This window comes from Ovis canadensis, chromosome 18, assembly GCF_042477335.2.
Source record: "Ovis canadensis isolate MfBH-ARS-UI-01 breed Bighorn chromosome 18, ARS-UI_OviCan_v2, whole genome shotgun sequence".
NCBI classification, from domain to species: domain Eukaryota; kingdom Metazoa; phylum Chordata; class Mammalia; order Artiodactyla; family Bovidae; genus Ovis; species Ovis canadensis.
The window spans coordinates 60440521-60465738 of NC_091262.1; the positions used below are offsets into that span (position 1 = coordinate 60440521).

Below are 25218 nucleotides of genomic sequence, written 5' to 3' on the forward strand. Positions count from 1 at the left end.
CATTTTTTCCCCATGAGTTTCTGTAACCTTCATCATTTCTCATCAGATTCTTTTTCAGGCACTTTTAATTTTTAAAAGTAAATAAATACATATTTAGTCATGTAAGGGCATGTGACTTTCCCGTGAACAGAAACCTTCGGATTTGTCATTTGTAGGCAAAGGATTTATTTTTTCCAGTTTATAATGAGCATTGTTATAGCTGCATTCAACAAGGACATTTCTAAGATGGTGCTTGATAGATGAGCCTGGTTTTCTCTTACAGCTTTCAAATTGGATTGTAATGTGAAAAATAGCTTCTGAGTCCTTCTAAAATCTGTATTTCAAAATGTAGCCAGCTTTCAACCTCCTTTTGTTGCCATCACTCCTTTCATCTGTGGATTGCACTTGAAAATCTGGTAGTTGCATTGAGTGTCATAAGATCCATCATTTATCTGGGAAGGGAAGAGTTATATAATTGGCTGCAAAAATGCTTGCTATATAATATGTCAACAGCAGTACGATATAGGAAGACAAACACTGAGGCTGCTGGATACCTAGATGTTAGAAGCACGTGTATGTGATTGATTTTGTGTTCTCTCTGATGCGGTAAACAGCACACATCCTGTGCCCTTTAAGATGTTCTCTGTCCTTTCGTGTCTATGTGAACAGTATTACAAAATCAAAATGTGGACAAATATCCAGAGCACATCTTAGAGAAGACTTGGCTATGTGAACAGAAGACCAACTTCTGACAGAAAGAAATAGAACTTGATTTTCATCTTATTTTGTACGCATTGCCATATGCTTTTTTTTTTTAATCTACAGGCTGCACATGTTTGTGTAACCTTATGCCAAAGATAATTATCTGCCTGTAATTTTCATTTTTAACCCATGAAGATACTCTATTAGCCCCATCTTGGCTGCTGTAGCTCTCCTGGAGCTCTGGCAAACAAAAAGGGATGCACTACAGAGGGCTGTCATACGTATGTAATTGCTGTATTTCCTCATTAACTGTTTGCAGTGTAAGACAAGAACACACAGATTTGAGTAAGTTTTCAGCCTAGTGATATTTGGAGTCTGAACCACAGACTTTAAGATTCTCCTATCCTGGGAGATCCTGATCATTAGCCACAGAGAGCTGCTAAGACTTATAAAACTAAGTTGTTTTACCCTTTACAATTGTATATAAGTTGGGATGTTTCTCCAGAATGAAGGATGAGAATTCCAGGTTCATCCAGCTTTTCTTTTTTACTGTCTCTCTCCTCTCAAAAACAAGACAAAACAAAACTCTTGTCTTTAAGTCTTACCTTCCTCTCTACAACTTTCTTTGCTTTGAGATTGGTAGGACTTACATGTTTGGGATGACAGTGGAGACCAGTTATTCACAATTTTGTTTAGCCTGGACAGTATGTTCACAACAACCCTTTTCATTGGATTTAACACCATAGCAACGCAGGACACCTCATGCAAAAACATTTAAAAAGCCAACCGAACATTTGTAAGCCTCTAACAAAACTTGGGGTCAGATTATTTAAGAGTTTTGGATTGAGGTTCCAGTCAATTACCATTTTAGCTAAACTCTCCCTGATCACTCTCCCTTTTCAGGCCCATGGCCTCCTGAGAATGCTGGAGGAGGGTCAGTCCTATGATTTTCTCTAATACTAGGTCTAACTAGCAGGTTTTTACTGTGTGGTGAAGGAAAAACACCACATTCTTGCAGAGAGAGTTCCACAAAATCACCAATATTCTTTATGACTGAGTTCATTTTTATACATGGACCCATAAGACGTCTGAATCTCAAATGTGAAGCAAAAATCCATGCTTAAATGCCTAGGAAGTCTGGGATAGATGGACTGGGAATTGTAAAAGTGTTTTCTAAATATATGAAAGTATGAACTGCTCACCAGCTTTAACTTACAGACTGCTGTTCTCTATCTCAGGTTGGCAGAAAGGCTGAGATTTCAACGTAAATATGCACGTGTGTGAGTGTGGCAGGGGAGGGGCACATCGGGTGTTCAAAGGGAAGGGGAAAGGGAGGGGGGGAGGAGCAGGCAAAGGTTTGGGGGAAGATTACCAGGATGTCTAAGTAGCTGAGTGTGGCCTGGTAAAAAAAATCTGTGTGGTCTAGTGCATACTTCTGTACTTATTCACAAGGTTGCTTATAATCCAAGACTATTTGCCCAGGTGGTAGAGTCTGCAGCAGTTGCTTTCTTATCTATTTACATAGAGGCAGCTGACTCTCCCTGTGGGAATGGCAGCCGGCTTTTTGTGGGCTGGCATCCTGAGGTAAGGCCCTGAGCCAATCCCCGCGCCGACAGGAGCCAGGAAGGTGAGAGCCGGGCTGCAGCTTCCCCAGCTCCCCTCCCCAGAGGCGACTGCAAGGAGACTGACCCAGGCTGTTCATGGAGTAGTCCTCCTGCTTTTCTCTCTGTCAAGCGAAGTTGAGGTAGGAGCAAGAATGAACTAGAACCAGGGAAAGGTTTATTGGGCTGGTCCCTTACTCAGTGAAAATCCTCGCCTTTAGCCAGAAACCACTCAAACTCCAACTGACTGTGGATCCTTTCCTATTGACTTAAGCTGGGCTTTGGCTTCTATCAGCCTCCAGCAAGGCCATAAATAATACCTTATAACAAAAGTCCAACACATCTAATGGACTCCCTTAGTGTCTTACTGCTACACAACTTTTTATTCTTAAGATTTCCATGTTTCACAGTGTGACAAACTTTTATTGTATTACAGATAGACACAAATAAGAAAATGAAAAGGGATACTAGAACAATAAAGAAGGAAGGATATAAGTAATGAAAACATCATTACCTGGTCCGAGCCTCATAATCTTGGGAAGCAGGCCTTTATACAAAGCTAAAATGCTAAAACCGGAAGAGAAAGAGCACAAACATTCTTATTCTGAACATGCAATGGATTTGCACCTCAACTTTATAGAGATATTGACCCAGCATTTACCCAAACAAGTCATTTGAAAACAAATTTCAAATCTCCAAACAGATAGTATCTGCCCAAGTATTCCCTGCAGCAAATTGGATGAGAGGAAAGAGTTAATTCTTTATTACTCAAGGTATGCTGATCTTGTCCCATCAGAAATAGGATTTTGATCAGCAAGATAGTTTTTGTGTTCAAGACAGGCCTTACTTTTAAGACAGCTGTGTATATGGACAAAATGACTCTTGTAATTGAGTTTAAAAGACTTAGTCTTCACAAAAAGAAATATGCAGTTTAGATCAAAATTGTAAAACATTACTTGCCTACTTGAGAATGAGACCTGGTGAGGAGGGGCGGAGAGACGAAAACAAGACTTAAAAAGAAAAAAAGAACAGCAGTAAAAGGCGCATACTTTAAAAGAAAACTACTTTCACAAAACTCTCATGTTTAACTCTCCCAGGAGAATATAATTAGGTGACATTTTGATTAGGTTTATAGTCAGAGGACACTCGCTCTCCTGCCCATGTGGGAACAAGGCATATTATATGCAGTAGCGTATTACGCAAACTGTCAAGCGGAAAGTTCACCTTGGCATTCTAGGACAAACACACTGCATACTGAATGATCGTGGCTCATGTTTCTTGGTGTAAGAAGGTTTTTGCCAACATCTCATTACTGTGTTATCTCACAGAGTTCCTCATCTATTCCCTAAAGCTTCTCAGACACAGACCCAATGCAGGAGGGCTTAATGGCCCTCATCAAAATGGAAGTACAATATGGTTTTAGCAATGCTTTAGTTTTGCTCATTTATTAAAATAAGAATGTGTTACCCTTCTTCCTGATAGACCGTGGCCATTGTTTTAAAACAGGTTCTGTACTTGATCTCTCCAGGAACTGGCTGAGGCCCTTGAATCCTACTTTTGGCAACATCAAAAGGGATGTTAATGACTGAGGCTATTGTGCCTGAGAGAAGACCAATCCCAAATTTTCTCAAAAACTCCAAAGTTGGATCCTAAAAGAAAAGAAGAAGAAAATAACAGAAAGGGAAGCGGAAGCCCCTAAATCGGTTAAACACGATAAAGCAATATGTATTTAAGCAGAGCATTGCGCTGCCTGGCACCCTCCTGTTATTCCAGCGGAACACATTAGGATTTCCTAGGCTGGAACTTGTTTTCTTGACAATCCCATTGGCTATGTTTTTACACATGGTCTAAATTGCTGAAGTACACATTTCCTCACACAGGATTTATAAACACAGTTCATAAAGAAAGACTGGTATGGCATATGGGGATGATTTGTATAATTGGGCTTCACAATGTACTTAGTATTACTGTATCAAAACAGGAGAAATCCAAGCACACTATTAGCTAATTGGCCAGAATATTTTACAAATGACAGCAACTTCCACCATGAAGCCTACTAAAATGCTCATTTGTGTGTGGACCCCCAAATGTTAAATTAAATCAAGGCTACTCTCGGTCTGCTGCTATTCCCCTCCAGGTTTTTTGCATTTATTTTCACGTGTAGCTGATCCACTGTACTGAGAAGTGCTAGCTTCCTGTTATTAACAAACCAACTTGGGGAGGCTGCAAAACAGCCTGTGACATTCTGTGCATTAGAAATAGTAGTAAGTCACTGGACTAATTGGCTGAAGAATTTATAGCCCATTGTTCCTCAATCGTATTCTTCCTTCATGGCAAAGGAAGAAAAGGAGAGAAAGAGAGAGAGAGGGAGAAATATTTCTTCTTTCCATTTGAATTTAGGTCCTTCACTTTGGTCTGATTTGATTTTCTACCCCTGCCTGCTCTGCTTTCTGACATCAAAGTATTTAATTAGGTCTGATGCTGAAGTTGCTTTCCTTCAGCCTATTTTTGTGCCCAGCGAGCTCACATAATGAATTTGCCGGGAAGTTCTCATTTTGCTCTCAGCCCCAGTCTTTACCCTAAAGAAAGGTCATCTCACACACCGTAAGTTGCTGACAGAGACTTCCCCCATCCTCCCCCTGCCCTCTCTTTTGGTTAGTACTTCAGAAAGGTCTTCAGAGAGGAACAACACTGGGTCACGCCATGATGCTATTTTATCTAGCAGGAGAACTTAAGGGGGGAACCATTCTCTGCTTAATTAAAAAAAAAATCAGGTCTGAGAATTGCATGCTTCTAGCTTTGATGAAAGAGAAAACTTCGGGAAACCCTGAAATTTTCAATGAAACCAAGAGCCAGATACCATCACAGAAACTCCTACGTGTTTAAATATAAAAAGCGAGGGGTTCGATAATAATTCTTGGATCTGGGCCATACAGGTGCCGAGTAGGTTTAAAGGGATTTAAAAACCAACAGGGTGTTTCAACAGGAAAAACAATGCCGTGATTGCAGTATGAGTGAGGTGTGTTTAAATAATTCCCCCTCCCCCATTTTCTTCTCTTTTACAAGGAGAGAAAAATGCCTTTATGTTACCCTCCTCCATGCTGGCACAGGAGCAAAACGAGCTCAGGAGGGCGGTGGATTCAGCGCCAGTTCTGGCGTCTGACCATGCACTGGCCACTGCATCCCACGGAGCCCAGTGGACATAGGGGACACGTTTAACACGTACCCTTGTTTTACCCTACCCTTGTACTGTATGGTTTCTCTGAAAAATAAAAACAACAATAATAAAAGTGCTATGACTATTGTATGAGCCTGGCAGAAAACGGATAGTGTTTTTATGTAGCCTGTTTTCTAAAGTCTCCTAACGCCTGTAATGAGACCCTCATGGTGCCCCTGCGACGTGGCCAAGGACAAAGGTGAAAGTGATGACTTGTATGCACACAGACCTTTTGGGACATCAGGGGATCCTGTCAAGCACACAGCTCTGCCCCCCTCCTGATGTGTTTGCTGAGGATTGGAGTTGAGGGAGGGGTGTCTGAGACACTCAATGAGGGTCATTATGTTTGAGACGGTGTTGGGGACCAAATACTAAGGTCTTCAAGCCATCATAGTGTTCACTAGCACAAACTTACATTGAACCCATGGTTTCTACACATTTCCCAGCTCAGCAGTAAGGTCCCACTGCTACTGCCAAGTATGCCAAGTCGCTTCAGTCGTGTCTGACTCTGTGTGACCCCAGAGACGGCAGCCCAACAGGCACCGCCATCCCTGGGATTCTCCAGGCAAGAACACTGGAGCGGGTTGCCATTTCCTTCTCCAATGCATGAAAGTGAAAAGTGAAAGTGAAGTCGCTCAGTCATGTCCGACTCCTAGGGACCACATGGACTGCAGCCCACCAGGCTCCTCCATCCATGGGATTTCCCAGGCAAGAGTACTGGAGTGGGGTGCCATCGCCTTCTCTGGTAAGGTCCCATACTAGTTCCCAAATCCAGCTATGCATCAGAGTCACCTGGGAGCTTTACAAAATATGGATGCACAGCCCCACCTCACACCCACCTTAGATTCCCAGATCAGAATCACCTGGGAAAGTGCCAGAACGATGATTTAAAAGAACTTCAGGACTTCTCACCTGGCCAGAAAGAGGGCCCATGTCTGAGAACCATTGGTTTTGATTGCTGTTCCACACAGGCAAAGCAGATGGCCAATTGCTACCCCTCTGGGCATTCTAGGGAGGAGAGAAGTCTTTGCAGATAGCCAGGAGGTGCCCCTCACCAAAGGCTTCTGGGCCCCCCAGCCTCTTCCTCTGAGCCTATGGTCTGCAAGAGGCACCAACCTGGCTGGGAATCAGGTGCGCCAAGGAAAGCCCGGCCAGCTCCCCTCTGCTTTATTTGCTGCATGTCGTAGCCAGCCATGGATGAAGGCAGCCCCTCAAATGTCCCTTCCCTGCATCCCCTCTGGCTACTCTCACTTCTCTGGCTTTAGCTCATGCCTGTGACTTTCTAGGTCTTGCTTTCTTCTTGCCTCTGTCGCCTGTTCTTCGCAGTGGCACCCAGGTTCTCTGTTTATAAAAACAGATCTGCCTCCCGACTCAAATGCCCTCAACCCTTCCCCACTCCACGGAGAGAAAGGTCAAAACTCCTTGTTGGCCTTTGCTTTCTTTCCCATGAAACGCTTCCAACTTAACCTTTCAAGCCTCAAATTCTACACCTGTATGCCCAACCCATAGTATAGTCAGGCTGGTTAAATCATAATCATGCAAATTTTCTACCAAATACTTTTCTAACTCCACATCTTTTTTCAGACAATTCACACAACCTAGAATACCATTCACCATCATCTTCATGGACAGCAGCCCCACTCTTTACAGTCCAGCTTAAATCCCAGCTTGCCCAAGAGATTTCTGTGGATCACCACTGACACTGATTTCTCCCTCTCCTGTGCTCCTGAAGCACTGTCGCGATCATTGTTCTTGCTACGCTTCTCTTTGTGTCTGGCTTTTGTTTGTAGCCATCGTCCCTGTTGGACTGCGAGCTGACACTGCATAGGCGCATATATTACTGCTCTTTGTGTCACCTACTGCGAGTGTGCACAGCAAGTGCTAAATAAATGTCTGCTGATTAGCTTATCTCTGCACTTTTTTTTTTTTTTGGTAGAAACAGTGAGGATCAGGCTTTACTGTTAATCACTATTTCTCAAAGCTCAGTATCTTCTACCCTGGAAGTGAGCCCCTATTAGGACTTCACGTTTCTTTCTGCCAGGAAACATTAACATGGGGACTTGACAAGGCATTGGACATTTGCAAAGTGGAGTATTTCCAGGCAAATGAATTGAGACTCTCAGGTCATGGAGCCAGGCCTGGGCTTGCCAGACCCCATTACTCAGTGACTCACAGAGAGAACCATGATATGGCAACCTGTGACCAGATTTTAGCAAAAGAATGCAGTGAGCATTGAGTAAAGTCTTGAAATATTACTCTTTGGGCTCTTTTTCTTATACTTCCTGATCTTTCCTCTACTGGGGAGAGGCATCCACTTGCCTCAAGAATGAGGACTGTTGTAGCAGGACTATAAAGAGAGGGCAAAAGGTAATATTTAGTGGTTTTGGTTTTCAAATTAGGCTCTTCAGTGTGCTATATCAATTAATCACTCTTTGAGGTAAGGACTATTATTTTTACTTTTATTTTACAAATGAGTGAACTGAAAGGTATAGAAGAAGTATAAGAAGAGCTTGAGTGAAAATCCAAGTATAAGAAGAAAATTTTTGTTACATCCAAGTGAACCCAAGACTTTTCCTTAAGGGGACAGTTTTTCTAGTGATACTCTTATGGGTTGGTAGGTGGGCTGTGTGGGGAGGTACCTGAGAACCTCCTGAAATTACAAGCAATGCTTCTGTGTATGTGTATTTGGGTTTTTCTGGAGAAAATATCAATATATTTTATCAGGCTCATAAAAGTTAAAAACAACTTCATCAAATCATTTTTCCTACGAATAAATTTATAAAGTAAGAAAAGGACAATGCAGTGTTGAAAACACTGGGGTTGAAAACAGGAAGCCCTCATTTTCATGGGAGTTATCAGGCAATTCACTGTACTGAAAATATTTCTGCAAATATTCCCACTCTGGAGTCGGGTTACTCATACCTCAACTGTATCAGTGAACTCAATGGTTCTCAAAGTGTAGTCCTTTAACTGTCACCATCCGTATCATGTGGGAACTTATTAGAAATGAAAATTTGGGCTTTACCAGGACCACAGTACCCAAAACTCTAGGGATGGAGCACAACCTATTTAGACAAGGCTTCCAAATTATTCTGATGGATGCGTAAGTCTGAGAACCACTGCTTAACTGAAGCTTATCGTTCCTTTTTTTGGATCCTTGGCTAGATAAAGTTGAAGAAAATGAAAGTGAAAGTCACTCAGTTGTGTATGGCTCTGTGACCCCATGGACAATACAGTCCATGGTATTCTCCAGGCCAGAATACTGGAGTGGGTAGCCATTTCCTTCTCTAAGGGATCTTCCCAACCCAGGGATGGAACCCAGGTCTCCCTCACTGCAGGTGAATTCTTTACCAGCTGAGCCACCAGGGAAGCCCAAGAATACCGGAGTGGGTAGCCTATACCTTCTCCAGGGGATCTTCCAGACCCAGGAATTGAACTGGGCTCTCCTGCATTGCAGGCAGATTTTTCACCAGCCGAGCTACCAGGGAAGCTTGGCTAGATAAGCGATGCTCTAAAGGGATCTAGAAGTACTGTGGAGCATTTTAAAGCCTGCTTTGGTGGAAACAGGTCTTTGTTTCTTTAAGGCTGCATAACTGACTGCAACACTGTTAACTCTGTTCACCTTTTCCTACCCCAGCTCCATTCAAAGCAAGAATGCACATCTGTGAGGTCGTTTGGTTTGAGTGAAACCTATGACATAGTTCGAATGGGTCATTCTGTACTGGCAATCAGTAAACCATTCTTGTCAATAACCACAACAGGAAATAACAATAAAATGGTAAAAATAAACAGAAGTAATAAAATAATATACCTTATGATATTTGTGCTATTTTTCTTAACTTTCAGTAAGAGAATTAATGGTACTGTTAATAGTTACTTATTTCTAGACAATTTTATATGCAAAAAAATGTATAAAGCATATATAAGAACCCTATGAATTAGGTACATAACCCCCTTTTATAGATAAGGACATGAAACTTAAAGAATTAAGCCAGTTGATCAAGACCATATTGCTTATGAGGTTGAGCTTGGATTTGCACTCCAAGTTCTTCAGACTTCCAACCATTACATTTTATTACAATTCATTCACTATGTTATATTGCCTCTCATTCACCATTCATTTGTTGTATATTCATCCAACCTACATTTACTGTACGTTACAAGTTGCTGTGCATTAGCTGAATGCCTAGCCTTCTGGCTTGATTATCGTATTACTTGGGATGTCATTTTGCCCTGTTAGTTTATTTTATTAAAAATTGGAAAAAGCTGCTGATGATAATGATAACACAATCTGCTGGGCGCTGTGTTAAGCACTTTCTGTATATTTAAGCCTCACAACATTGGTGAGTAGATGAGGCAACTGAAGCTTATAGAAACTGTCTATCTTACTAATGAATATAATTTTAAATTAACCAAAAAAGAGCCATGATTCTATTATTTGGAAGTGAAGACGTCAAAATACTGAGAAGCTCTGAGACTGTCAGATACCAACAGCAGAATTAGAGACATACACTTGCCTCTCAGGAATGTACTCCACTTCAACAGTCAAGGAGATCACCTCTCAGTCCAACAAAGATTTAAGTGGTAGAAAATAAAATCACAAGAGAATGTCCCCTAACCTAAAGAGTGACATCAACAAGGTGGCAGAGCCGGAAGACTTGAATTCTCCTTTCTCACACAAACCCAACAATTCATGGACAGATTCTCTGTGCGAGAAATCCAGAAATTAGTTGAAAATTACTGTACCCTGGGTCCACATGAACAGACTTATAGAATTCAGTAGGGAGATTCAGCACACCCTCTCACCAGAGTCCCTGTCCCTAGTATATTGCCGTATAATCAGGAAGACTCCCTAACTTCCTGCTTCTCCTAAGGGAGGGAAGGGATTAATTTGCATGTCCACCTTCTCTGGGGCTGAATGAGAAGAACTGGTATAAAGAACTAGTATGTTCCTTGCCTATCTTGGAGTTCTGATGGCTCCAGTAGAGTCTAGCCACCTTGGGGCGAGCTGAGATGAAGGGTTGGACTGCTAGAGGCCATATCTCTCCTCTTGCTCAGTACGTAGTAAGAAGATGAAAAAGACAGCTGCCTGCTTCTCCTTGAGGAGGGAAAGAGTTAGTACAGGTCCCCAGAATCTCTAGCCGCTCTGAATTGTGGGGGTCTTCTCCTGCATGAGGCTAGTCTATGAAGACTGCCTTGTCTAATGCACAGACACCAACAAAGAGAGTTAAGGAAAATGAACAATCAGGCAGAGATGTTCCAAATTAAGAAACATGATAGAGCTCCAGAAACCGACTATAAGGAAAAAAAATTACTTGATTTACCTGACACAGAATTCAAAAAACTGTCATAAAGATGCTCACTGAGGTCAAAGGAACACGTGTGAATAAAGTGAGAATTTCAATGAAGAGACAGAAAATATAAAAAATTACCAGACAGAAATCATGGAGTTGAAAAACGCGATAATCGAATCAAAAATTCGCTAGAAGAACTCAGTAGTAGACTAGATCAAACAGAAGAAGGAATCAGCAAACACAAAGACAGACTATTGGAAATAATTCAGTCAGAGGAGCAAAATGAAAAGGAAGGAAAAAGAGTAAAACTAGTCTAAGTGATTGTGGGAGACTATTGTACAAACCCTAAAATAGAAAATTAGAAAATGCCTCAAGCCAAATGAAAAAGAAAACACAACATACCCAAACTTATGAGATTCAGCAAAGGAGTACTAAGAGGGAGGTTTACAGTGATAAACACCCATATTTTTTTAAAAAGGAAGATCTCAAACAATTCTAATTGTATAGTTCAAGGAACTAAAGGGAACACTAATCCAAAGTTAGAAGGAGAAAGGAAATATTAAGATTAGAGCAGAAATAAACATTAGAAAAACAATAGAAAAAATAATTAAAATTGAGTTGGGTTTTTTAAAAGATAAAACTGACAAACCCTTCAGTTCAGTTCAGTCGCTCAGTCGTGTCTGACTCTTTGTGACCCCATGAATAGCAGCACACCAGGCCTCCCTGTTCATCAACATCTCCCGGAGTTCACTCAGACTCACGTCCATCAAGTCCGTGATGCCATCCAGCCATCTCATCCTCGGTGGTCCCCTTCTCCTCCTGCCCTCAATCCCTCCCAGCATCAGAGTCTTTTCCAATGAGTCAACTCTTCTCATGAGGTGGCCAAAGTATTGGAGCTTCAGCTTCAGCATCATTCCTTCCAAAGAAATCCCAGGGTTGATCTCCTTCAGAATGGACTGGTTGGATCTCCTTGCAGTCCAAGGGACTCTCAAGAGTCTTCTCCAGCACCACAGTTCAAAAGCATCAATTCTTCGGCACTCAGCCTTCTTCACAGTCCAACTCTCACATCCATACATGACCACAGGAAAAACCATAGCCTTGACTAGACGGACCTTAGTTGGCAAAGTAATGTCTCTGCTTTTGAATATACTATCTAGGTTGGTCATAACTTTTCTTCCAAGGAGTAAGTGTCTTTTAATTTCATGGCCGAAATCACCATCTGCAGTGATTTTGAAGCCCCCCAGAATAAAGTCTGACGCTGTTTCCACTGTTTCCCCATCTATTTCCCATGAAGTGATGGGACAGGATGCCATGATCTTCGTTTTCTGAATGTTGAGCTTTAAGCCAACTTTTTTGCTCTCCTCTTTCACTTTCATCAAGAGGCTTTTGAGTTCCTCTTCACTTTCTGCCATAAGGGTGGTGTCATCTGCATATCTGAGGTTATTGATATTTCTCCTGGCAATCTTGATTCCAGCTTGTGTTTCTCCCAGTCCAGCGTTTCTCATGATGTACTCTGCATAGAAGTTAAATAAGCAGGGTGACAGTATACAGCCTTGACGTACTCCTTTTCCTATTTGGAACCAGTCTGTTGTTCCATGTCTACTTCTAACTGTTGCTTCCTGACCTGCATATAGATTTCTCAAGAGGCAGGTCAGGTGGTCTGGTATTCCCATCTCTTTCAGAATTTTCCACAGTTGATTGTGATCCACATAGTCAAAGGCTTTGGCATAGTCAATCAAGCACAAATAGATGTTTTTCTGGAACTCTCTTGCTTTTTCCATGATCCGGTGGATGTTGGCAATTTGATCTCTGGTTCCTCTGCCTTTTCTAAAACCAGCTTGAACATCAGGAAGTTCACGGTTCACGTATTGCTGAAGACTGGCTTGGAGAATTTTGAGCATTACTTTACTAGCATGTGAGATGAGTGCACTTGTGCGGTAGTTAAGCATTCTTTGGCATTGCCTTTCTTTGGAATTGGAATGAAAACTGACCTGTTCCAGTCCTGTGGCCACTGGTGAGTTTTCCAAATTTGCTGGCATATTGAGTGCAGCACTTTCACAGCATCATCTTTCAGGATTTGAAACAGCTCAACTGGAATTCCATCACCTCCACTAGCTTTGTTCGTAGTCATGCTTTCTAAGGCCCACTTGACTTCACTTTCTAAGATGTCTGGCTCTAGATTAGTGATCACATCATCATGATGATCTGGGTCATGAAGATCTTTTTTGTACAGTTCTTCCGTGTATTCTTGCCACCTCTTCTTAAAATCTTCTGCTTCTGTTAGGTCCATACCATTTCTGTCCTTTATCGAGCCCATCTTTGCATGAAATGTTCCCTTGGTATCTCTAATTTTCTTGAAAAGATCTCTAGTCTTTCCCATTCTGTTCTTTTCCTCTATTTCTTTGCATTGATCCTTAGCAAAACTAATTAAGAAAAAAAGAGAGAAGACTCAAAATCAGAAATGAAAGAAGAGAAATTATAACTGACGTTATAACGGATGCCACAGAACTAGAAAGGATCATAAGAGGTTATTGTGAACAATTATATATGAACACACTGGATAATCTAGAAGAAATGGACAAATTCTTAGAAATAAATAACCTATCAAGACTAAATCACAAAGAAGTAAAAAGTCTGAATAGACCTGTAACTAGTATGGAAATTACATTAACAATCAAAAATCTCCCAAGAAAGGAAAGCCCAGGACTAGATAGTTTCACTGGTGAATTCTACTAAGCATTAATTCTTCTGTTAATGCCAATGCTTCTTAAATTCTTACAAAAAATTGAAGAGGAAGGAACACATCCACCTCATTTTATGAAGCCAGCATTATCTTGATATCAAAGCTGAAGACACCATAAGACAAGAAAACTATAGAACACGATCCCCGATGAATATGATGTGAAATTTCTCAAAAAAACTAGCAAATCAAATCTAACAGCACGTTAAAAGGATCATACATTATGACAAAGTGGGATTTATCCCTGGGATAAAAGGATGGTTCAACATATGACAATTGATTAATATGATAAAGCACATTAAAAGAATAAAGGATTTTAAAAAATCACATGATTCTCTCAATACATGTAGAAAATGCACTTGATAAAATTCAGCAAGTTTCCATGATAAACTCTCAAGAAAGTAGAAACAGAAAGAAAGTACCTCAATGTAATAGAGTCCCAACATAAGTAAAGCCCACAGCTAGTATCATACTTACTGGTAAAAAACTGAAAGCCTTTTCTCTAAGATCTAAGTAACAAGGCAAAGATGCCTGCTCTTATCATAGTAACATAGTCATGGAAATCCTAATCAGAGCAATTATGCAAGAAAAAATAATAAAAGGCATCAAAGTCAGAAGAAATAAAATTGTTGCTGTTACATATGACATGGTCTTATATGTAGAAAGTCTTCCCTGGTGCCTCAGACAGTAAAGAATCTGCCTACTACGTGGGAGACCCAGGTTCTATCCCTGGGTCGGGAAGATCCCCTTGAGAAGGGAATGGCTACCTACTTCAATGTTCTTACCTGGAGAATTTCATGTAGCCTGGCAGGCGACAGTCCATGGGGTGTCAAAGAATTGGACACGACTGAGTGACTAACATTTTCACTATATGTAGAAAAACCTAAAGACTATAACAAGCATTTAGAACTAATAAATTAGTAAAGCTGCAGGATACAAATCATCATATAAAAATCATTCATGTTTCTCACACTAACAGTGAACTATCTGAAAAGGAAATTAGAAAAGTAATCCCATTTACAATAGCACCAACAATAATAAAATACTTAGCAATAAACTTACCTAAGAAGGTGAAAGACCTATATACTGAAAACTACAAAACATTGGTGAAGAATTTTAAAAGACAAACACAAAGATAGTTCATGTTCAGGTATTGGAAGATTTAGTGTTGTTAAAATTTCCATACTACCCTAAATGATCTTCAGATTCAATGCAATTCCTGTTCAGTTCAGTTCACTTGCTCAGTTGTGTCCAACTGTTTGCAATCCCATGGACTGCAGCATTCCAGGCCTCCCTGTCCATCACCAACTCCTGGAGTTTGCTCAAACTCATGTCCATTGAGTCAGTGATACCATCCAACCATCTCATTCTCTTGTCCCCTTCTCCTCCCACCTTCAATTGTTCCCAGCACCAGGGTCTTTTCAAATGAGTCAGTTCTTCGCATCAGGTGGCCAAAGTATTGGAGTTTCAGCTTCAGCATCAGTCCTTCCAATGAACATCCAGGACTGATCTCCTTTAGGATTGACTGTTTTGATCTCCTTGCTGTCCAGGGGACTCTCAAGAATTTTCTGCAGCACCACAGTTCGAAAGTATCAGTTCTTCGGCACTCAGCTTTCTTTATAGTCCAACTCTCACATCCATACATGACTACTGGAAAAACCATAGCTTTGACTAGATGGACATTTGTTGGCAAAGTCATGTCTCTGCTTTTTAATATGCTGTCTAGGTTGGTCATAACTTTTCTTCCAAAGAGCAAATGTCTTTTAATTTCATGGCTGCAGTCACCATCTTCAGTGATTTTGGGGCCCCCCAAAATGAAGTCTGTCACTGTTTCCACTGTTTCCCCATCTATTTGCCATGAAGTGATGGGACGAGATGCCATGATCTTAGTTTTCTGAATGTTGAGTTTTAAGCCAACTTTTCCACTCTCCTCTTTCACTTTCATCAAGAGGCTCTTTAGTTTTTCGCTTTCTGCCATAAGTGTGGTGTCATCTGCATATCTGAGGTTATTCATATTTTTCCTTGTAAATATTTCAATAGCATTTTTCATAGAAATAAAAAAAATACAACTCAAATGGAATCACAAAAGACCAAAAGTAGCCAAATCAACCTTGAAAAAGATGAATAAAAGAGGAACACATTTCCTAATTTCAAAATATATTGCAAAGCTACAGTTAATTAAGACAGCATGGTACTGACACAAAGACAGACATAGAGACCAGTGGAACAGAACAGTAAGCCCAGAAACAAATCCAAGCATGTAGTAAGTATAAGTGCAAATGTTAATCGCTCAGTTGTGTCAACTGTTTGTGACCCTGCCAGGCTTCTGTGTCCATGGCATTCTCTAGGTAAGAACACTGGAGTGGGTAGCCATTCCTTTCTCCAGGGGATCTTACCAACCCAGGGATGGAACCTGGGTCTCCTGGACTGCAGGCAGATTCTTTACTGTCTGAGCCACCAGGGAAGCCCAAGCATAAATGGTCAATTAATCTTCAACAAAGGTGCCATTGGTCTTGGCAATGATTTCATCAATATGACACTGAAAGCACACAGACATGTGGGACTACGTCAGAAAACTTCTGAACAGCTAAGAAAACAAAAGAGTAAAATAAAAACTTATGGAGTGGGAGAAAATATTTGTAAACCATACATACGAAGAGATGTTACTATTAAAATATATAAGGATCTCCTATAATTCAATACCAAGAAAACTAATAACCTGATTTAAAGATGGGCAAAGGACTTGAATAGACATTTTCCAAAGAAGACTTACAAATGGCCAGCAAGCATATAAAGAAATGCTCAATGTCATTAATAATCTGGGAGATGTAGATAATCTGGGAAATGTAAATCAAAAGCACAGTGAAATCTCATTTCACATGTGTGACAATGGCTACTATCAAAAAACACAAAACACATGTGTTGGTGAGGACACCAACCTCACCAACCTCTCCAATGTGGAAACATTGGAACACTTGTACATTGTTGATAGAAATGCAAAATGATGTAAGCTTTATAGAAATCAGTATAGAAGTTTCTCAAAAACTAAAAATAGAAGTATCATATAATCCAGCAACCCCACTTCTTAGTATTTCTCCAAACAAAATGAAATAAAAATCTCAGAGGTAATATTAGCCCTCCTATATTCGTGATTGGAGCTTCCTGGGGGCTCAGTGGTAAAGAATTCGCCTGCAGCGCAGGAGACGTGGGCTTGATCCTGAATCAGGAAGATCCTCTGGAGAAGGAAATGGCAACCTACTTCAATCTTCTTGCCTGGGAAATCCCATGGACGGAGAAGCCTGGCGAGCTACAGTCCATGGGGTTGCAAAAGAATCAGCTATGACTTGTGACTAAACAACAAGAACAAATTCATCATAGCAGTATTCACAACAGCCAAGATATGTATACAGCCAAAATGTACATTGACAGATGAATAGATTAAAAATGCGGTATATATACACAGTGGAATACTATTCATCTTTACAAAGAAGGAAATTCTGCAATATATAACAATATGGACGAACCTTGAGGGTACCATGTAAAATGAAATAAGCTAGTCACAGAAAAATACTGCATGATTCCACTTATATGAGATACCTAAAACTGTCAAATTCATAGAATTGAAGAATGGAACAATGGTTGCTAGAGGTTGCGGGAGGTAGAAATGAGTTACAAATCAACAGGCATAAAGTTTCAGCTAGGCAAGATGAATAAGCTCTAGAGATCTGCTGTACAGCACTACCTACAGATAACAATAATAAATCAAGCATTTAAAATTTGTTGTATGTAGATATCCTGTTAGGTGTTTTTACCATAATAAAGTAAATATTAAAAAATTTTGGTAAAAAAGGTTACCTGGCCTAAGTAAAATATTTTTGATGGATCACATCTTAATTATGTAAATAGATATTAATGTTGATAAAAAATCTATTCTGTTATTAAGCATTTTCAACTAACTTCCATAATTTGTTCCAACTGTCATCAATCAGTAAAGTTCCTTTGTTCCTAATGCACATTCCTCATGCATATGCCTAAGTTATTTCACTCCAGTTTTTTGCTCCCTTGCAAGGGCAATCAACTGTCACCATTCTCAATGTAATTCCTCATGACTTAAAAGCCATTACTGCAATAACCTTTTATTCCACATGGTTAAAAATTATACTTCCTCTCAAATATCTGAGTAGTAGTAGTATTTCCCTATCTACAGATGAGTTTTATTCTTTTCCTCTAAATATTTTATAATTTTCTCATAAAATATGAGACTGGAGCTGAGTACCCTGCCATGTTAGTGGCTATTATATGCATTGACTTCATTTTGTGACAGCAATGCAAAGTCCAACATTCATAATTTTCAAACATTATTTAATTCCCCTGCAAACCTTTTAAGGATAATGTTAACATTTCATTTCACAAATAAGAAAACAGACACAGAGACAGGTATAATTTGTCAAAGAGACATGGCTAACTAGTAAGTATCAGAATTGGGAATTATATTCAGGTCTCTTATTAGAACTCTCTGGCTGTTTTCATCACATTGCAATCTTGGAGTAAGTGCAGAGTTAAAGAAATGTGTTTACCAGCCTCTGGGAAGATCAATGAATTTTCCTGACAGGACATACTGTTTATAGACTCCACAGCTTGACAAGAGACACTAATTTAGTTGTTTAGTTGTTGCTCATATCCGATTCTTTACAACCTCTGGAATGCAGCACACCAGGCTCCTCTGTGCTCCACTATATCCCAGAGTTTGCTCAAATTCATGTCCATTGAGTCAGTGATACTATCTAACCTTCTCATCCTCTGCCATCCCTTTCTCTTTCTGCCTTCAGTCTTTCCCAGCATCAGGGTCTTTGCCAACGAATTGGATCTTTGCATGAGGTGGCCAAAGTATTGGAGCTTCAGCTTTAACATCAGTCCTTCCAGTGAACACTCAGGCCTGATCTCCTTTAGGATAGACTGGTTGGATCTCCTTGGAGTCCAAGGGACTCTTAAGAGTCTTTTCGAACACCACAGTTCAAAAGCATTAATTCTTTGGCACTCAGCCTTCTTTATGGTCCAACTCTCACATCCATACATGACTACTGGAAAAACCATAGCTTTGACCACACAGACCTTTGTTGGCAAAATGATGTCTCTGCTTTTTAATACACTGTCTAGATTTGTGATAACTTTCCTTTCAAGGAGCAGTGTCTTTTAGTTTCATGGCTGCAGTCACCATCTGCAGTGATCCTGGAGCCCAAGAAAATAAAATCTGTCACTGCTTCCACTTTTTCCCCTTATATTTGCCATGAAGTGATGGGAGCAGATGCCATGATCTTAGTTTTTTGAATGTTGAGTTTCAAGCCAGCTTTTCCACTCTCCTCTTTCACTCTCATCAAAAGGCACTAATAAGTGATCCCTAAACATTGGTGGCAGTAATGTTCCACAACCAAGTGGGAACATAAGACTCAAAACAGTTAACAATCAGCACACTACCTATTTGTAACTAATTTAACCATCTAATCCAAACATACAGTAGTAAAGACTGCACCAATAAATTAAAGCAATGGCACTTAAGGAGTTAATATGCAGAGAGGCAGAAAATATCTTGATCAAGAGAAGCATGTGCCTTCTTTTTTACCTTCCCTGGCAGGGACTCTGCTGCCTTGGTTAGTGACTGGCCAACTGGCTGCTAGCTTGATAAACAGAGAACCTTCACCCATCTCACAGGCCTTTATGATTAGGGTCTGGCATCTTCAAGAAGACATTCCACACAGAGGTATGCCAGATGGAGGGGGTTAAGGAAGATGGGAAAAGCAGCATTTGTTAGCTAGTGAGAACTAGGGGTGGTGAGGGAGACTGGCCAGGAAGCCTGCTGCTTCCTACAAGACAAGGCTGAGCAAATTGCAGTGATGGGCTTCTCATTTAAGGGAGTTCAGCATGAATATATACATTCAAGCCCACTCTTAGAATCCTCCTACCTCATGTCAACCCAAATCACATTCCCTTTGCTACAATTCACTCACCCTTTAATTCCTCTTGGTACCACACCAAATCTGAGTTCCTCTCTGATTTTAGTTTGAGTCATTTTTACAGAGTTCCTAACAACTCAGCTTAAAGTCACTATACCCTGCTTCCTCAGACAACCTTAGAAGGGGCACACTGACAGGACCGTTCTCTGTTCAGGACTGGCCTTGGATGATCCTAGAGTGGCTTTCATGTTGCTTGTCAAAAATTGCTAAACTGAGCTTGCCATTTGAAGAACCAAAATTACTGTTTAGAAGTGACTAAAAGAGAATGCTATAAAATGCTTTGGATAAGAAAATTAAAGACAATATGCTAGTCCTACGAGGAGTCGCATGATTTTCAGGGTATTGCAAAGTATTTCTTTGAAGAACTCTTTCATTCACCTCCCTCCTCCTGCAGTTGGTAAGGAAACTTTTTGATGATGTGAATGTTATGATCATAACAAGAGCAATTCAAAACGAATTGAATATTTTGATAAATCAATTAGTAATTAGATTACATATAAACATGGTCAAAACCAATTTTAATAGAATCCATTTCACTATTTCTATAACTTTACAGATGGTCACATTAATTTTCTGCTTAATTCTATCCCTTTCATAGCACATCATCATCAGTAATTGAAGGGTGATCATGATGGAGTCCTTCATTTGTCAAGGCCACAGGTAAGAGGTAATACAAACGTAAAGCTCATGATGTATCCTCATACGAAGAAACAGCAGAAAACCCAGTCTGGTAATAAATTTCACTCCACAGCCCAGAGCCTCTTAAAGGAACAGGCTGTGCCATGTCACATTCATTCACGTTTATAGGTGTGCTGGACCTGACACATCATAGGTGTCTAATAAATGCTGTAGCTCTCCTCTATAAAGACATAAGACACAAAGAACCAAGGTCTCAGAAGCAAATTGCAAAGGAGGTACCTACACATGCTGGTTAAGCACCTGCACAACCACAAGGCAAATAATAGCAGCTTAGCACTGCCTTTCCCACAGCTGGCTGCAGTTGTCATGAAAATGATGTGGTATGTTGAAATCATGGTTGCCTCCTGGTAACTGAGCAAGAAGGCAGATTGAGTGAGAGTGAACTGCCTTTTTTTTTTAAAGAAGAAATTTGCATGTTAGATATTGTTAGTTTCAGTGGATCCAAGTCAACTAGTTAAAGTCAGCTCTCAGTATGCACCTTTCATTTTCTCTAATCTTGGCTCTGTTTTGTTGTTTTGTTCATAAACTTTGACAAAAACATTTTCCCCCCAATGTTATGGTATCCTGCTGTCTTGTCCCCCAGTGAAAATACCTCTACTGGAGCTTAATTAAAAGTTACAGTTGTTTCCATTCACAGCTATCAGAAGAATCTATTACAATGTTTGTTTTTTCTCCATGTGAGATAATTTGGGGAAATGCTAGCTCCTCAGTCCACAGAAGGTCACTAAAATGAGATGGTTTAATTGATAAGCATTCTTTAAGGAATGTGGACTATTCCCAAGATCCTATCCTTGTAGGGCTCTGGGCTTTGGAATGAAATCAAAGTCTTGTTAACTCAGCATCTGAATGTAGCCATTCAGAAAATAGCCATGAAAATTCCTTTCCCCTCCTAAGATAACTGTTTTTTAAAGGGTTGTGATTTGCAAAATAATTGTAAAATAAAGGTCTTACACACGTAGCCAGAATTATAAAATACATACAATGTCAAAATGGGTTTGGGTTTAAGAATAACAGTTATCACTTCATTATTTCATATATACATATATATATATATATATACAGACACACATATACATACCTCTAATATCTATTATTTATAAGTATCTCTCTATAAATAAATGTAGAGAGATAATACCTTCTGAGAGTCAATTATATCACTGAGTATTATCATACAAAATGCAGGAAAGTATTAATATGTTTCCTTGGGAACCCAGTAGGATTTTTCTGTTTTTGTGTATTCTATTCCTTGCCTTAATAAAAGCACTGACCCAAAGGAAAACCAAGGAAAACTAACAAACCAGGATCCCAAAACAAAATTCCAAATGTTGAGAAGTCAGGACAAGGACACACTGAGATGCTTTGAGGTGGAGTTGGGCACACGATCAAGAAGATGTCTTTGAACCAAGTTTATTTCATGAGGCTCTACTTCTGGACTTCGATACATGAGACTTTCCCATACCCATTTAGTTTCACTCACGGGACACGCCCCCTCAGTTAAATCACTGAAGGGGACTCAACTGCCTTACCACCACGACTCTAACGTTCTGGCCAGCTACCCTCTGCAGCTTCTACTGCCTCCCTCCCCCGGGGCCCCCGACACCAGCCACCCTCCTCCTACCCGTGCCTCTTTCTGCTTCTGCGCACTCACACATTCTGTTCTCCCTGGTGTCTGCTCATCCTCCTCATCTTGGCCTGACTAAGCCTCATCCTTGAGCTCCAGCCTAAACATCTCTTTTGAAGGAAAGCCTTTCCTATATTCTCACCCTACCCTGCCATGGGTCTAACTAGGATCTTTGGTTAAAAACTCCCGCAGCTTCGCAGTTGTCTTTCATGGCACTTATGATAGTTGCCACAATTCAGTTCCCTGTGTAATGACTTGTTTATCGTCTGTCTCCTCGACTAGAATGTAAACCCCATTAAGGCAGGAGCAGAGCTGACAGTGAGATGGTGCCCGGTCTCCAATGATAGATGTGCCATGAACACTTCTGGAATGAATGAATAGAAGGCACCCACTGAGAATCTAAAGCCACTTGCACCTCATTTCCATCCACTTGGGTGGTACCTGAAACTTTTGGGCCTGAGGTTTATTTAAGAAAGTGCCTGAACCCCTGCCCTGCTCCCCTCCCCCAGGCCCTCCTCCCCCTACAACACATACACGGCCACCGCGCCCCCCCCGCCCCCAAGGGAGTCTGTGAAAACTGCCCATGAAAGATACCACTTTTTACCACAGAATCTTGTCACATGTCCTGGAATTTTCTAGATAATATATACTTGTAGTTTTACCCCAGTGGTTACCAGAAAGGAGAGTTGTTCTTAATGAAACTTTAATGCTCTTGGCCTTCCCATTACCGGATGATTGGTAAGACTAATGATCAAGTAAGAGAGAATCAGAAAAATAAATGGTCATAAATTAAATCCTACTATGATCTAATCCTACTGAGATTCTTCTTTTCAAAATATAAACAGCTCTGTCTAAGTTCTCCTCTGGAACCCAGAGGAGCATTTGTCATTCTGCTCAGTGCACACCTTAGGGAAGGGCAGAGCTCTAAATCACGAAACCAACACATTTCCCACATTTCTTCTGATAAACTGAAGTGTGTCTGGCACCACCCTCAGACTTCCTACAGAATTTACAAAACAAAGAAAATGGTAAAAATCAAAAGAGAAACATTTGTGTTGCTTAAAAGGCAATCTTCTATGAATATTACACCTTATGAGAAAATAAAATGTTTGACTTAATGCTGTCCATAGTAAAACGACCACAGGGACAGGTCTAAATGGTTTATTAAGTAAGAAAGATTGAGCTTATGAAAAATTGTTCTCTCCTAGAATATTTCTAACCCACACATGTAATTTATATCATGGCAGGATTCAACACAAAAGGTCTATTGTTTTTGGCAAAACAACCTGCAAACACGCTTAATTAGGATGCAAACCTAAAGCAGTTCATACTGTTGGCAGCCATGTGCTTTAGACAGCAGTTTGTACTCTTATCATTATTTTACTTATGGAAACATAGGAAAAGCAGTAAACATGGAACTAGAAGACAAAAGTTATCAAAGCAGTGTAACATTTAAATCTTAGGATTCCCATTTGTGTGCCACCATCACAAATGCTCTGAATACCCTATCTAGGAATGAAAATGAAATAAATTGGTTTTGCAATGAAAGCTTACCTTCATCAATATTTTAAAAAGATGTCAGTGTTTAAGGTAATCAATATGTATTTCTAGAAGGCTTTACTTTGAGATGTGATGGCCTCTTTCTGAGAAGGGATAATTCTTTATACTGACATTGCATTCCATTTACTGAAAGATGAAAATGAATGTCGCCATTAAATGAATTCCATGGTCACTTCCTATTCAAAGCAAACTTTTCTATTGTAGCCATCTATTCACTATCTTATAGGAACATCTAAGTTTTCAAACTGGTAATACCCAGTTCTTCCAGGGTTATGTCTTGTAATTCTTTGTTTCTATGGATCAGAGACTAAGGAGTGAAAAGGGAGGACCAGTTTCCAGGTCTGAATGGGGTAAAAGTGGAATCTGGTTACACTGACTGGATAGTCTACCAAGTTCACTTATTTAAATTTTAGTAGCCATTTTAAAGTGGCCGTTTATGTGTACCGCAAGTCAAGGTGAGTTGCACATGTAGCACTACAAGGCGTAGCAGGAGAGTTCTCCCTCTGGCTCTCTCCTTCCCCCTGCTGCTGCTGCTGCTGCTGCTGCTGCTGCTAAGTCGCTTCAGCCGTGTCCGACTCTGTGCGACCCCATAGATGGCAGCCCACCAGGCTCCTCTGTCCCTGGGATTGTCCAGGCAAGAACACTGGAGTAGGTTTCCATTGCCTTCTCCGCCCCCTGCTGTATACCTTCAGATAGATTATGTCAGTAACTTTCACCTCTGGGCCTTTACTTCCTGTTTCTATTTCCTCACCTGAAAATGGCAGTTATTGTGACAAGGATCAGGCAAAATCATGGAGTTTACAAAAATGATTTTAGTAGTACAGAATGGCATAGGAGGTCAGGATATCTCAGTGGAACATGAAAAAGGACTCTACCAGAGATCATTAATCTGAAGAACTAAAGTTAAAAACTTCAGGGTGGATATCTGACCTGAGTTATCTGAACTCACTGTTTCAAGTTCTTATTTTCACTCTGTAACAGACACAGAGTTGAATAAAATGTGAAAAAGTTAACTAGGTACTCTATAAGATTCTATTAAAATTTTCACTGATTTATTTCCTATTATAAAATTTATACAGGCTTCTTGTAGAAGCTTCCAACACCTCAGAACGCTATAAAGAAAAAGTACTTTTTCTGCACTGCTCCCTGCTTTTTCTCGCTGTTCCCCCCTCCCCACTTAACACACACACACACACACACACACACACACACACACACGTCTCTTGATTTCCACTCCTCAGGTATGATCATATGGACAGTTCCTTATAAAATCAAATACTTTGAAAATGGAAAATATTGGTAGACAGTTTATAAAGTTTAGAAAATATTAAAGAAAAATCTAGAATTATCTCATGCCAGTCAGAGTTGGTGAAATCTCAAATCCCCTTGGGACAACAGAATGAACAATTTCTGGGTGAGGAAACTGGAACGACAATCCTGTAAACAAACTGTCCGGAGTGTATGGCTGGAGCTGGCCTAGAGCGCAGATGCAAAAAAGCCTTCAAGGAGCACCACCTCCTCCTCGTGGTTAACAACTTGATGACGTTCTTCAACATGTTTTAATGATTATCATACCTTCCCCTGCACAAAGCATTGATTTATTATGGTTTAAATTTAAAGAGTACTGGGTTCCCAGTTCTGAATCAGGCTTAGATTACAGGACACATAAAATCAGTGACTTTGTTCTGGGCGAAAAACCCCTAGAAAACAAGACCCACAACGAACCCCACAGTGTTCATTTAGGTGCAAAAGGAACAGTTCTGGGGAAAAGCTCTTCACACTACCCTCCTCACC

At 40.3% G+C, this 25218-nt stretch overlaps 1 protein-coding gene across 4 annotated transcripts in view; it reads right to left on the reverse strand.

The window, feature by feature from the left end:
- The window catches only part of SLC25A21 (solute carrier family 25 member 21), a 554176-nt gene that overhangs the window by 1567 nt on the left and 527391 nt on the right, over positions 1-25218 (reverse strand). For all 4 annotated transcript variants that reach the window (XM_069558765.1, XM_069558763.1, XM_069558764.1 and 1 more), the window contains 2 exons: positions 3750-3931; positions 2797-2849 (listed from right to left, as the gene is read on the reverse strand). In XM_069558765.1, coding sequence (XP_069414866.1) covers positions 2797-2849; positions 3750-3931 — 235 coding nt within the window. The remainder of the gene's footprint in view (positions 1-2796; positions 2850-3749; positions 3932-25218) is intronic.